This window comes from Phragmites australis, chromosome 9, assembly GCF_958298935.1.
Source record: "Phragmites australis chromosome 9, lpPhrAust1.1, whole genome shotgun sequence".
Lineage (NCBI taxonomy): Eukaryota > Viridiplantae > Streptophyta > Magnoliopsida > Poales > Poaceae > Phragmites > Phragmites australis.
Window position 1 is genome coordinate 19,681,498 of NC_084929.1, and position 12,545 is coordinate 19,694,042.

Consider the following 12,545-nt stretch of genomic DNA (forward strand, 5'->3'; position numbering starts at 1 on the left):
GTACAAATGAGCATGATCGCATAATTACAACAGTACCCAGGATGACCGTAGTCGGGCCCATTGTGTCGAGCTGGGTCATCTCTTCAAAGGGCGCCGAAGCCTTCTTCGCCCGGGCGCACGCCGGGCAGCCCTCGCCTCCCGGCGAAGGTCAGCTCACACCTTCGCTGCTCCAAAAGATGCGGGATGCGAACCAGGGCTTCGCTCGCCAGTCAAAGGTCTTGAGCCTTCGTCTTCGCCGGTTCGGGAACTTGAAGATGCGAGGGCGCCTGCACCACTCGACCAACTTCGCTCCATGATTTCCGCGGCTGACAGACGAACTCCTACAACAGAAGCACGATAGCTATCACACAGCATCTCCAGTAGACTTCGCGGTTCCCTTTGAGTTAGGGGTGGCAGGAGATGTTCCCCAACAATACTAAATAGCAAAAAAACAATTATCATATCGCCCATTTAGCAAGCGAGATCTTGGTCTCTTTGGTTATTTAATGCATTGAGCGTTAGGCTCATAAGTTCTTGTCCGTTCAACATGCATGATTTTATTCTCACTCATTGAACGTGTGACGGTAGTGTACGTATGCAATTTTTTTAAACGGACATGCATTCTTCAAAATATTAAAAAATATATTAAAAAAATTTCTGGAGGCCTCTACATTGCCAGACAGGATAGGTGAGCAGGGGCAGAATGAGTAGGTGAGCAGGGGAGAACAAGTCGAGCGGAGAGCCGAGCCGAGAATGGAAACCTGATCAAGCCGCGTGGGCCCTGCTCTCGGTCACGTGCCCCCTTCAACTCACCATCTCCTCTCCCAAAGCCACAAGCCCTAGCATCCGTTCGTACCAGAAATCCAAAAGATTGGGGGAAGCCGGGAAGGACGAGTTTGACCGGAATCGTTGAAGGTATACGCAATTTTCTTGTCTCATTTTCTCTGTTCACGGGAGAAATTATTATGCGTTCTTTCTGCGCAATTCTCCGGGGTTAGAAAGGAAAGTCTCTTCCTTTCTTCGCGATTAATCCTCTTTGTTTATTGGTTTGGGGGTTGCTTGAGGAATCAAATGTGTAGTCGCGCGCTTCATGCCCCAATTTTTCTAGTTTTATGATAGTTTTGCGTTTCTTCTTTTCTTCGTCTCCTATGTTCTGGAGACAGTAAGAGCGAAAGGGTAACATGGCGCTGCAAACTATTGTCGATGCTGAATACTGTAGTAGGAGCCATCAGAATGGTTGAACCTGACCTCATGAGCACACTCTTCTGTGCAATGCATTAGGCTTAGGCGTGTTATGCTTGAACAATTGAGATTCTAGACGGAGAGAATCTACCAATATCAACTATTTGAATCCTCCAAAACAAACGCAACAGCTTGCTGGAGAAACTTCAAGCATACAAGAGGAACAGATGTTAACAGAATACTGTTTGTTTGTTCTCTTATAAGAGGATCACAGATTCACAGTAGAATATCTGTAACTACCATTTTCTATCAAATTAATTGAACTCATGAACCATATGAATGTCTCTGCTTTTTCATTCATGGAAAGAAAGTTGTGATTCTGAATTTGTGCTTTGCTACACAGGCTAAGCATGCTTTGAAGTATGGATTGTTTTAAAGAAGTTACTCAGGAAGGCTCTGAAACCAATCAGCACAATGTGGGGTGCTCCATATGTCTACATGCATTTTCTGATCTGTCACATGTTCCTGCAGTCACTTTTATGTGTCTCTTGAAGCACTGCTACGTTTATGGTATGCCTGCAAACAAATTCCATATTTCTGGGACTTCCACATTTATTCATATGTTGGAATCTCAGTTGCAACTAGTTTGTTTCACTGTAAATTCTCATAGCAGATCTTCTAAAAGAACTTGTGACAGGAGATAATCATCCCATTTCATTGATAACTACTGTTTTGTCCTTATTAGTGCCTATGAAATCTGTAACTATGGGATGAGTTAAACTTTTTATCATCACAATATGGTTTCAAATTTGACTTATGGCACACACAGGCTCTTGAACTACTTGCGTTTTCAAACATTTTGTGCGTATGCACAAATGATTTTTTTTAGTTCTCTCGTCTCTACAGTTTAAATACTTCAGTGTCAATATAATCCTTGATCTTCTAGTTTATGTACCTTTTTTCTATGCTATGGTTATACTGATCCATAAAACTGAGGCTCTGACCTTTTATAACGTATTCAGGTACCCACAAAGCATCCTCAAAGTTCCGGATTGGTCAACAGCTGGTAAAAATGGCACTGCATAATGCTCCTCAGCCAGGCCCATTCACCTATGTTGTTCAATGCATGTACATCGCACCTTTGCTGGGGAAAACTTATGCTGAAGGGTTCAGCCATATGTTGACATCTTCATTAAGGCATTTGAAATCTGTGGAATATGTACAGAAAGATTTCTTTGAGGCAAAGCATCTTGCTGCACGACTTGTTCTTGATATCCTTGCTTCTGTTGTACCCCATGAGAACCGTATACTAGTAAAGCTTCTTGAGACATTTGATGTTCAATTGAGAGACATGGCTCACGCTTTGTATGGTTCAGAGTTGGATGACGAAGATCTAGTGAAAGCAAGAGAACATCTCAAACAATATGTAAAATGCTTTATGGAATCAGAATCCTATGTGGCTGCTGTGGCTATGATAACACGTTTTTCCATCCAGTGTTGTGATGAGTCTTTTCTCATAAAATTGATTGAAAGTAATCAATTCGAGGTAGCAGAGGAGTGTGCAACTTTCATGGGCAAGGAAATGATATGTTTCATCATTGAAAAGTATCTAAATATGAAAATGCTAAAGAGTGCAAACAAGTTGGTGAAAGAACATGACCTTACAGAAGAGTTCCCAGATGTTAACTTTTTGTATAAAGAGAGGTGACTGTCCTGTTACTTAGTTTAAAGTCCTTAGTGATGTGTTGTTTACCATTCTTTTATAACCGTGAAAACTTTTTCGTTGGCAGTTTAGTGAAGAAGTTGGCAGAAAAAGGGTGCTGGGATATTGCAGAAGTTCGAGCGAAGAAGGAAACAAAACTCATGGAATTCCTGGTAATATGCATCCACATTGGCAGAATCAACATTATGGTTATGTTTAATTTTTCTAGATGTACCAGACAACAAATGTATTTCCTTCAATAGAACGACAGGTTCATCTCATATAAGGCACGTGAATCTATATGCCCTTACTTCTTTTATTCATATGAAGTGGCTAGGAGAATGAATCTTTTTCTATTATGCATTGGGCATATATGATAGTTTTTAGGAATCCTATCCCTATCTACTGTATAACGACTATATTACTTGCTTACAGTCCTTGTGAGTCATAAAAGAAAAATAATTTAGCACATCTTCTGGTGTAGGTATATTTAGCCATGGAAGCTGGTTATATGGAGAAGGTTGATGAGCTTTGCCAGCGATATTCTCTAGAAGGTTATGTCGATTCTTTGGGTAAGCTAACGCCCATCGTGTTAGTGTTCTGTCGTTAAGTTACAGAGTTATATTCTGTTTATTTACTAGTCATTTCTCGTTACAGTGATAAACAGGTAGCTTATGCTATAGGACCACTCCTTTATGCTTGCATTACCTGTTAAAGTCCACTCAACTCACATCTCATTAGGACATCCACCAGAATGATCAAGTTAAATGACTTTCTGGTTGAATTTCAGAATTCGGGTTGTCTAATGAAATCCAACTGCAAAGAAATTTATCATGGAGATGGTTACTGCATATATCCGGCTTGTTAACAGTTCACAGGAATCAAGGGCTAATTGACACTTGACACTGCTTTTACATTATCTGGCGAGGTTGATTCGTAGATGACTTAGCAACAGAAACCTGGCAATACACACTGACTATTTGATTAATCTTAACTAGTTTTAATAGCTGTATAAAAGTACAAAAATTTTTTTAGAAATTTTATTGCTACAAGAAATGACGAAACAGCACCAATCTTGGAAGAGTAGAGAAAATGCAAGCTGATGGGGTGGGTACAAAGTTACCATACATGTTACTGAAAGGAGGTCGATGAATTTTATTCATCTTATTTGTTTTTGGATAATACAAGTTGATGAATCCCATCAGGACTCTCTGGCTCATGAATGAATGGGATAGTGTGAGGTGGGAATGGAGTCATTGATTCTGTTGATCTAACATTCAAACGCTAATTTGTTTAATGCATTTTTCTTGGCATTCCCTTGTGTAGTCTCACCCTACTTTATTTGACCTGATATGAGTAGCACATTTAGAAAATGTTAGCGTGTTTTACTAGTACTGGCTTTGTTCCAGTAATTTCATTTCTATTCATGATGTATATTAATTATGTATGTGGCAGTTCGAGAGGAGATCTTTTGTGGATCTGAGTACTTAGATCTGAAGACATTGGGTTCAGAAGAAATTGTCTGGGTTGATGAGATCGATGGACTGCTTAATGCGACAAGTTATATTGAAGGTTGTAAAATTATTGGCATGGATTGCGAGTGGAAACCTAATTTTGAGAAAAATATCAAACCTAATAAGGTAAGTAAAATCTTAATTTGAATTGGTGTAAATGTCCACGTTTGCTTACTTCTGCTATAATTATAATCCCTTTTCTAATTTATTGTAAGCTTAGGGTGTGATGTTATAGATAAGTGGTATGGGCTGTATGTTTGAATAAAAATACCAACTTACTGTTTTTGCTCAAAAGGTATGGCTGATTAAAATAGGCTAAATGATTGATTTGGGTGTATTATATGAATATGTAGGCGGTTTAGTCGTTGTTCACTTCTCCATATCATTTGTTGTGTTGTAGTTGATCATGTGTCTGTGGGTGCTAATTATTTCAAACCTTTACTCTTTTGAAACCACTATTTTATCATTAGGTTTCCATGATATTTTTATGCCCCCTGCCAGAAGTTTTCCATTCTTATATATTTGCATATCAGTTCTTCTGTTGGCTGATTTCAGCTCTGTTGTCAGGTCTCAATAATACAAATTGCATCAGATAAGAAAGCCTTCATCTTTGATCTGATTAAGCTGTATGAAGATGATCCAAAAGCATTGGACAGCTGCTTCATGCGAATTATGTGTTCTTCTAATATACTAAAGCTGGGTATATTATATTTAGTCCTCTTTCCCATGTGCTACCTTTTCTTTTAAAAAATGAGCTTTTCCTTCTTGTGCATTTTTTAGACAAGGAGTAACCTACCTTTTTCCCATTGCAAACCAAAGGCTATGATGTTCAATGCGATCTGCATCAACTAGCACAGTCATATGGGCAATTGGAATGTTTCCAGTCCTACGATATGTTGCTTGATATCCAGAAGCTGTTCGAAGGAGCTACTGGTGGTCTCTCTGGATTGTCAAAGGTATGCAATCATCATGGAACAAAATCAACAAATATGTCACGCTTGACTGTCATCCGCCTACTTTTGACATTTCCTAGTTAAGTAGAGCTTATGACATTTTCTCTAGCACTCCCATGTTTATGTATTCCAAATGCTGTCAGAAAATATTAGGAGCTGGTCTGAACAAGGCACGGCGGAATAGCAACTGGGAGCTGCGGCCACTCAGCCAGAATCAGGTCTGTTATCCTTGTTCAACTTTTCTTGCTCTTGAAAGCAGTTCTGCAGAATTCTTATGGGAGTTAGAAACCCATTCGTTGGTACGACTGATCAATTTCTCATTATTTGGACACAGTTAGGTTTATATTAGTCCTTAATGCACATTCACAAAGTTTTCCTCAAGATGTCTTAAGGTACTATTTTAGTATTTTTTAGGCTTTCTTATTTGGTTTTACATGAAGAGATGAAAAGTATGGTTTAAACCTATAACTGTGAGACAGTGCAACTTGAGACAGTACATTCAATAAGCTACATAAGCTTTTTGCTGGAAACACAGATAAGCTTGTCAGGTACTACCTTTTTAACAAACCACACACTGACACTCTTGGGTTGTCTTGCCTTATTATCATGTGCAATTAATATTTTCTGTTTGATCTTAAGTTATGCTTATCCCGTGAGAAGCATTAGTCTAAAATTGCAAAACTGTAAGTATTTGGTAAGATGTCCTGTTGTTAAGTTCCATTGCTAAAAATAGAAGTTCCGGATGCTTCTGTTTTGTAGAAAGAGTATGCTGCTCTTGATGCTGTGGTCCTTATACATATATTCCATGAACATGTCGGGAGGCAACCTCAGTTTGGTGTCTCTGAGGGATGCAAAGTGGAATGGAAGTCTCACATTGTAAGTTCTCAGTCTAAACAGCTGACGATAATAATTCCGCTGTTTTATGTGATACTCCTGGGCATCAAGTGATACATTTATCTCTCTCTCACAGGTTTCCCGAGTGAATAGCGGGCGTAGGCTATTGTGTTTCTAGAATAGGTTTGCATAAGTTGCGTAGGCTATTACCATAACTCCGTAAGGAACCTAACTGTTCTTAACCTTTCACAGTTCTCGGACATCATAGCTGATCTCAGAAGCTAGTGCTGCTACTTGTTACCCGTGTAAATATTACTAGTTTACTACCTGCTTCAGACTTTCTTTCCTGCTGTGTCACATTCAGGTTGATTACAATCGGTACCAGTTGAAATTTCAACCCTTTTGTTGCCCACGAAGCATGACAAGAAGTTTCATGAACGTTTACTTCTTTTTGCGTTGTCTTCCCTTAATTCCCAGTGAAGGTTCCTTCTATTCATCGAATTAAGCTATTTCTTGTCACAGAGAACCTTACCACATCTGAACATAGTCCTGTACGTTCTGTGCTGAAGACTGGGGAAATAAAGTTCGACAATTGTTTTCACTCTATTTTCAACCTGTTTGAATTACAGAAACTTAATTTGACAGTGACACAAATTCACGATGCGATCTCGCTCTTCAAATTTATGCGTACAAAAGAGCTGTTTGGCAGTTTTCCACCAAAGAGCTGCTAGTTTGGATGAATCTGAGCACCTGAGTTTCTCCAAAAGGAAAGTGATCTCAGCTTACAAAGCTAGGATTTCTTAATTAGAGGAGACAGAGACGGAGACAGTAGGATTTCATAACCCTACTGTCTCCTTTCATCCATCGTGGCATTACCAGTACCAGCAATTTATAAGATGCGGAAAGGTGGAGCATTTGGGAATCATTAGAAAGGAGAGGTCGTTATTATTTCTTTCCCATCTTTCCGCGATGGGAAATGTGCAAGAGTGCAGATGTGAAAACGAAATTGCTTCTTATCCTCTCGCCTCTTGGCGGGGACCACGCTTCCCCATCTTTGCATCCAAGAATCAAATTTGTTGTTGTTGCCTGTTGCAATCTTGCTTACTGAGATTGGATTCACTTCGTTTTGTTCCTCCGCGCCTGTTTGGAAGAGCGAGATTGCCTAGTAATCTTTAGATTTGAACTAAGATCAAATGTTTATTTCCAAACGGATCCTAAATGACATAAAACGCATCCTAATGCGTAAATGTGCAAGAGTGCAGATGTGAAAACGAAATTGCTTCTTATCCTCTCGCCTCTTGGCGGGGATCGTGGAAGAAAGAAAAGCCAGAAAAGGAAATATCCATCTATCGGCGCCGTGGTCCCCGGGACCCATCTCTACCGCCCACTTGATTCCACTTCGTGCCAGCGAACGGTCCCTGATCCACCGCGTCACCGGTTAGCGGCGAGCGGCGACCAGACATCGCCGTGGGCCCGGCCGATGAGACCATCAGCTTAAGAAAGCAAATTTATAGATTTTTATTTAGAAAAATCCTTATGAGACATTATCTATACTATTTATCCTGTAATCTAATGACTACGCTAAAAAAGAAAGAGAGGAAGTGAATACATATCATTACATGAGACAAAATTTTTCATAGGACATGATTCTATACATTTTGCTTCCCCAGCCTACCACCTACCATTAGATCATCATGACCCATATGGTAGTGGCACGGTTAGGAATTAATTCAGTCGGAGTGTTGTTTTGGATTTTGTGTGATTCATTGTTTCAAATTTGGTTATAAATTATTTTTTATGTATTAAGTTTGAATATTTAAATAATATAGATAGATTTATCTAAAAAATATTTTTATAATAACATATTTTACTATATCTTATTAACATATTAAAAATATTACTAATCAAACTTGTATTTTACAAACGTATCATATCGAAACGACACTTATTTCGGAGACCACCGTTGTACACGCCTCCTGCCACACAAAGACACAGGTCGTGGAGGCTCAGTGGGTCACTGCCCACTCGGGCCCACCGTCAGCCACGGTGGCCACACGTGCACGCCGGCGAGGCATCCAGCCCACAAACACTTTGGGCCCGCAGGCCAGTGACTGGTGGCATTCCGGCTCGGGCCCAGCCGGACGGGCACGTTCCTCTCGCCTCCGACGAAGAGGAGGGAGAAAAAAGAGAACGGAGCGCAGGCGCGAGGATGTCTTGACGACGGAAACGAAGCAGCGAGGGAGAGGGCGAGAGGCGAAGCGAGCTTACAAATACCACGCCCCCAACGCCCTCCCCTCCCGCCTCAGATCCCAAACCCTAACCCTAGCCGGCCGCCGGCGGCCAACGCGATCGGGTGCCGACCGACGCGGTGGGTGCGTGCTTCTCTACGTGAGGTGGAGGGGAGCCCCATACCCTAGTTGTAGCGCCGTGCGGCCGAGTTGCAGATCGGGGAGGGGAGCTCGGCGAGCGAGATGCCCGGGGACCTCGCGACCTCGCCGGTGCCGCCGTCCGCGTCCTCGTCGCAGCACCACCACAACGGCGCCACCTCCGCCCGCGGCCTTTTGTGCCACGCCGTCGCGGGCGCCTCCGCCGGTAACTTGACGCTGCGCTGGGGTTCTAACCATTTCGGCCTAGTGGTTTGTTCCGTTTAGGGGATTGTGTCTGAAATGTTGAATTTGGTTCGGGGATCGGGCGCAGGTGTGGTGGCGGCGACATTCGTGTGCCCGCTAGATGTCATCAAGACGAGGTTCCAAGTGCACGGCTGGCCCAAGCTCGCCACAGGCACAATAGGAGGTGAGCAATTTCCTTGGAGGAATTCTTGTGAATTTTGCTTCAACTCGTTGCTCTTTAGTTAGAACAGCACATGATCCTGTTGGGAACGGCGAGTTATAGATGAGTTATGCTGACTGCTGAGGATGCAGGAGAACTGTCGCAGGGGTGCATACACTAGTGAGAACGGAGACTGTCTGCATGAGGGAGGGAGATATCATGTAGTTAACCAGTATGAGTTATGTGCTTTGGTTCACTTTGCGATGTCTCATGGACCATTTGAGATTCATGGAGGTTAAAGATAATATGTTTAGTAACGGAAGACAGCTTTGTTTAAGTTTGACCATTCAAGAATCTTTTGATAACGGAAGATCTGCTTTTAGATGTCCTAACGGTTGGAATCGCTTGTTTGGACGGATATGTTATCCATAGCCTTCCTTTTGGTTGGTTGTGTAACGATTGGCCTTCCTATTGGTTGGTTGTATGTAACGATCGCTTGTGAGCCCTTCATGGATGTAATTTATCAGTGTTTGCATGCATAAGGGACACGAGAGGCATCAAGTGTATTGAACTGGCACTGTTGTGAATTTACAAAACCTTGCTTGTTGAGAGTGAAAAAGCATGCAGATATGCACTAATAGTAGTTGCACGAATTCATTCATGCACGTGAAAAACTCGGCAAATAGACAAATTTGAAGAATACACACTAGACTTTTAAGTGTATGTGCCTATTCTTTGTTTTAGATGCTGAATGTGTCTTGTTTATATGCAGACATGCAGTTAGTTCTATAGTTTCCAAGCCTAGTGTTTCTGAGATTGTAGATTGAATCGTGCTGAGCTTAGATTACCTATAACTTATGCCCAGCATGCATACCACAAATGCAAAAATGTTTTAACTGCAAGAATGCAGACATGGATGCTAGAGCACAAGTATAACTAGGCTGGAGCTGATCTCATAGATCTATACACATGGGAAATGTCTTGGTTTAATGGTTTATGTGCTTTTTCATTGCTTATTACTGTTAAATTTGCATCTTTGGAACTAAAATTGTGATGCTTAGAACATTATTATCTGCATACTTCTGTTTTAGTCTGAAAACTCTTTTATTGTATCAATATATGCTTCTTGCTTACATATTAAAATGGCTTAGAAAAGCTAAGGTTTATTATATGAGTTATCTGTTCTATCATTACTAGGTAGTGTAATTATTGGGAGCTTACAACAGATTGCTCAACGGGAAGGTTTTCGGGGAATGTATCGCGGCCTTTCTCCGACTGTTCTGGCACTCTTGCCTAACTGGGCAGTGAGTATTTACCCCTATATCTGCAGATCTACTTATAGTATTTAGAGATAGTAATTACACCTCAAGTTGTTCTGCGTGCATGTGTATGTGGACCAACTATTACACATGTACCACGAACATCAAATGGCTATATTCACGGGCTTACAATTTCTTTATGAATGCGCAGGTCTACTTTACTGTGTATGAGCAGCTTAAAAGCTTGCTTTCTCCTGATGGTTAGTGCTTTGCCTTTCTATGACTGGTTGGCCCGCATAGGTTTTGAGTGGTATCGTGCATTGATATTTGCAGATGGAAGTCATCAACTCTCTTTAGGGGCAAATGTTATTGCTGCTTCAGGTGCTGGAGCTGCAACTAGTATTGCAACAAATCCACTTTGGGTTGTCAAGACAAGATTTCAGGTATACTGACTCGAGACAATTTAATTGCTAGTAGTCTTTCATTATTCCTAGTTTGCATTAAGGCATACACACATGCATGCCAAACCTGAAAGCAGTAAATATGTCTTGCCAATTCAAGACCAAATCTAATAGTGTACTCACGTGTTGCACCTAGTGGCATCTATACTTGCATGCCACAAGCTCTTATACCATTCTTGCATACTGGTTCATAAAAGTAGTGATTCCAAGATGATATATGAAATCCTGTCAATACATCAACATGTTCCTTTTTATAGACCCAAGGAATAAGAGCTGGGGTAATTCCATACAAAGGGACACTTGCTGCCTTGAGAAGAATAGCACATGAGGAAGGCATCCGTGGACTATACAGGTAGCTTCCCATGAAAATCTACTTTTGCAAATAAATAATACTTACTGTTTCATGATTCTATGTTTTGATATAATTGCTGATATTTTCTTTCCAAAAGTGGTCTCGTCCCTGCCTTGGCTGGTATCAGTCATGTTGCCATTCAGTTCCCTGCATACGAGAAGATCAAAGCTTACCTGGCTGAGCGAGGTATTACTCTTAATCCATTTTCTTCCACACACACACTTTTATAGGCATGCACATAATTGCTACATAGTAGAGACCAGATTGAGTGCCTTGTTTCTGCACCAATGACTGTATGATGCTTTAACAGATAATACTACTGTTGAAGCATTGAGTCTTGGTGATGTTGCTGTTGCATCGTCTCTGGCAAAAGTAGCTGCATCAACGTTGACGTATCCTCATGAGGTACTAAGCCTGTCCTCTGCAATTATGATTTACTCAAGTTAATGAATACACTGATCCAAGGCAGAACAATGTGCTATTTACTTTATTCGCCTGCTGTTATATCTTAGATTTCATCATTCTGTTAATCATACAGGTTGTTCGTTCAAGGCTACAAGACCAGGGAGCACACTCGGAGATGAGATACAAAGGTGTTATAGACTGCATCAGAAAGCTTTATCACAGAGAGGGTGTGGCTGGCTTCTACCGAGGATGCGCCACAAATCTCTTGCGTACAACCCCCGCTGCAGTAATAACTTTCACTAGTTTTGAGATGATCCACAGGTTCCTTCTTGATCTGTTCCCTCCTGAACCCGAACCGCACATCCAGCCGCTGAAACATTGACCATACAACTCCTGTACCCAATCCATGTTTCCAGTGGAGATTAGGGACCCGGTAACCATCCAGCAATGCCGTTTACCAAGTCAGACGACCAGACGACTCTTGTAAAAGAGAGATTTTTTCTTCGGATATGCAATTGGTAGCTGCCACCTAAAGGTCTAAAGCATAGTGTAGGCAGGTATTAGCCTTTGTGTATGTAATAGATTCGGTAGCATGCATTTTGGAAGGTATATGTGGTAATATATGGTAATGGTGGGTGCGTTGTCCGATGTCGATGATGATGAAAAGAAAAGAATTTTATGTGGTTGAATCAATAATTGCTATATTCTTTGTCAATCTTTATATATCGCGGTGATTTGCCAGAGTTTTTGCTAGATTTGGTGGTGGCCTGTCTGACTGCTAATTATTGGTTCGTGTGAATGAGCTGTTGTTGAAATTTGCAGGATCACAGGCTCAGGTTTAAGTTATATTTTATTGGGCAAAGGTTTAAATCGGCAGAACATGTTCCCGGTAACCGAGTTGTGCCATTCCTTCTGTTTGGGCTGCACAATTCTTAGGGGAGGCTGTCGTGCAACCCGCTAACAGCTCCACTAGCTGCTGCGAGCGTGGGGAGCAAGCTGGCAGGCATTCTCTCTTCTCTCTGCACAAGCTCCCGTTGCATTAATATATTTTGTGTGGAGAGAACAGAGAATTTTGCCGGATGGGCACCTAGATCAGATATGACATCCAAACATGCTAGGCCATCCAATCCCAGCT

The 12,545-nt window shown here is 41.4% G+C and overlaps 2 protein-coding genes across 2 annotated transcripts; both read left to right on the forward strand.

Annotated features, from left to right (window-relative positions):
- The first annotated feature begins 671 nt into the window (after window positions 1-671).
- LOC133928742 (uncharacterized) lies at window positions 672-6,561 on the forward strand. The gene is made up of 11 exons (XM_062375202.1): window positions 672-894; window positions 1,565-1,731; window positions 2,184-2,865; window positions 2,952-3,036; window positions 3,348-3,435; window positions 4,319-4,503; window positions 4,945-5,077; window positions 5,197-5,333; window positions 5,474-5,548; window positions 6,090-6,206; window positions 6,301-6,561. Exons 2-11 carry the CDS (start codon window positions 1,584-1,586, stop codon window positions 6,340-6,342), a joined length of 1,692 nt encoding a protein of 563 aa, XP_062231186.1. The 5' UTR covers window positions 672-894; window positions 1,565-1,583; the 3' UTR covers window positions 6,343-6,561.
- A 1,782-nt stretch (window positions 6,562-8,343) lies between these two features.
- On the forward strand, window positions 8,344-12,125 carry LOC133928743 (nicotinamide adenine dinucleotide transporter 1, chloroplastic-like). Its single transcript, XM_062375203.1, has 9 exons — window positions 8,344-8,756; window positions 8,862-8,957; window positions 10,131-10,237; window positions 10,404-10,452; window positions 10,526-10,635; window positions 10,911-11,005; window positions 11,103-11,191; window positions 11,316-11,410; window positions 11,544-12,125. The coding sequence occupies exons 1-9, from the start codon at window positions 8,636-8,638 to the stop codon at window positions 11,790-11,792; spliced, it is 1,011 nt and encodes a 336-aa protein (XP_062231187.1). The 5' UTR covers window positions 8,344-8,635; the 3' UTR covers window positions 11,793-12,125.
- The last annotated feature ends 420 nt before the right edge of the window (window positions 12,126-12,545 follow it).

What these genes read in the sequence shown, in the direction of transcription:
- LOC133928742 (XM_062375202.1), top strand. Translation starts at nt 1,584, where the DNA reads ATGGATTGTTTTAAAGAAGTTACTCAGGAAGGCTCTGAAACCAATCAG. An exon ending in GAAGCACTGCTACGTTTATG is followed by an intron (nt 1,732 to 2,183) that starts GTATGCCTGCAA and finishes TAACGTATTCAG; the next exon opens with GTACCCACAAAGCATCCTCA. An exon ending in AACTTTTTGTATAAAGAGAG is followed by an intron (nt 2,866 to 2,951) that starts GTGACTGTCCTG and finishes TTTCGTTGGCAG; the next exon opens with TTTAGTGAAGAAGTTGGCAG.
- LOC133928743 (XM_062375203.1), top strand. Translation starts at nt 8,636, where the DNA reads ATGCCCGGGGACCTCGCGACCTCGCCGGTGCCGCCGTCCGCGTCCTCG. An exon ending in CGCCACAGGCACAATAGGAG is followed by an intron (nt 8,958 to 10,130) that starts GTGAGCAATTTC and finishes TATCATTACTAG; the next exon opens with GTAGTGTAATTATTGGGAGC. An exon ending in AGCTTACCTGGCTGAGCGAG is followed by an intron (nt 11,192 to 11,315) that starts GTATTACTCTTA and finishes ATGCTTTAACAG; the next exon opens with ATAATACTACTGTTGAAGCA.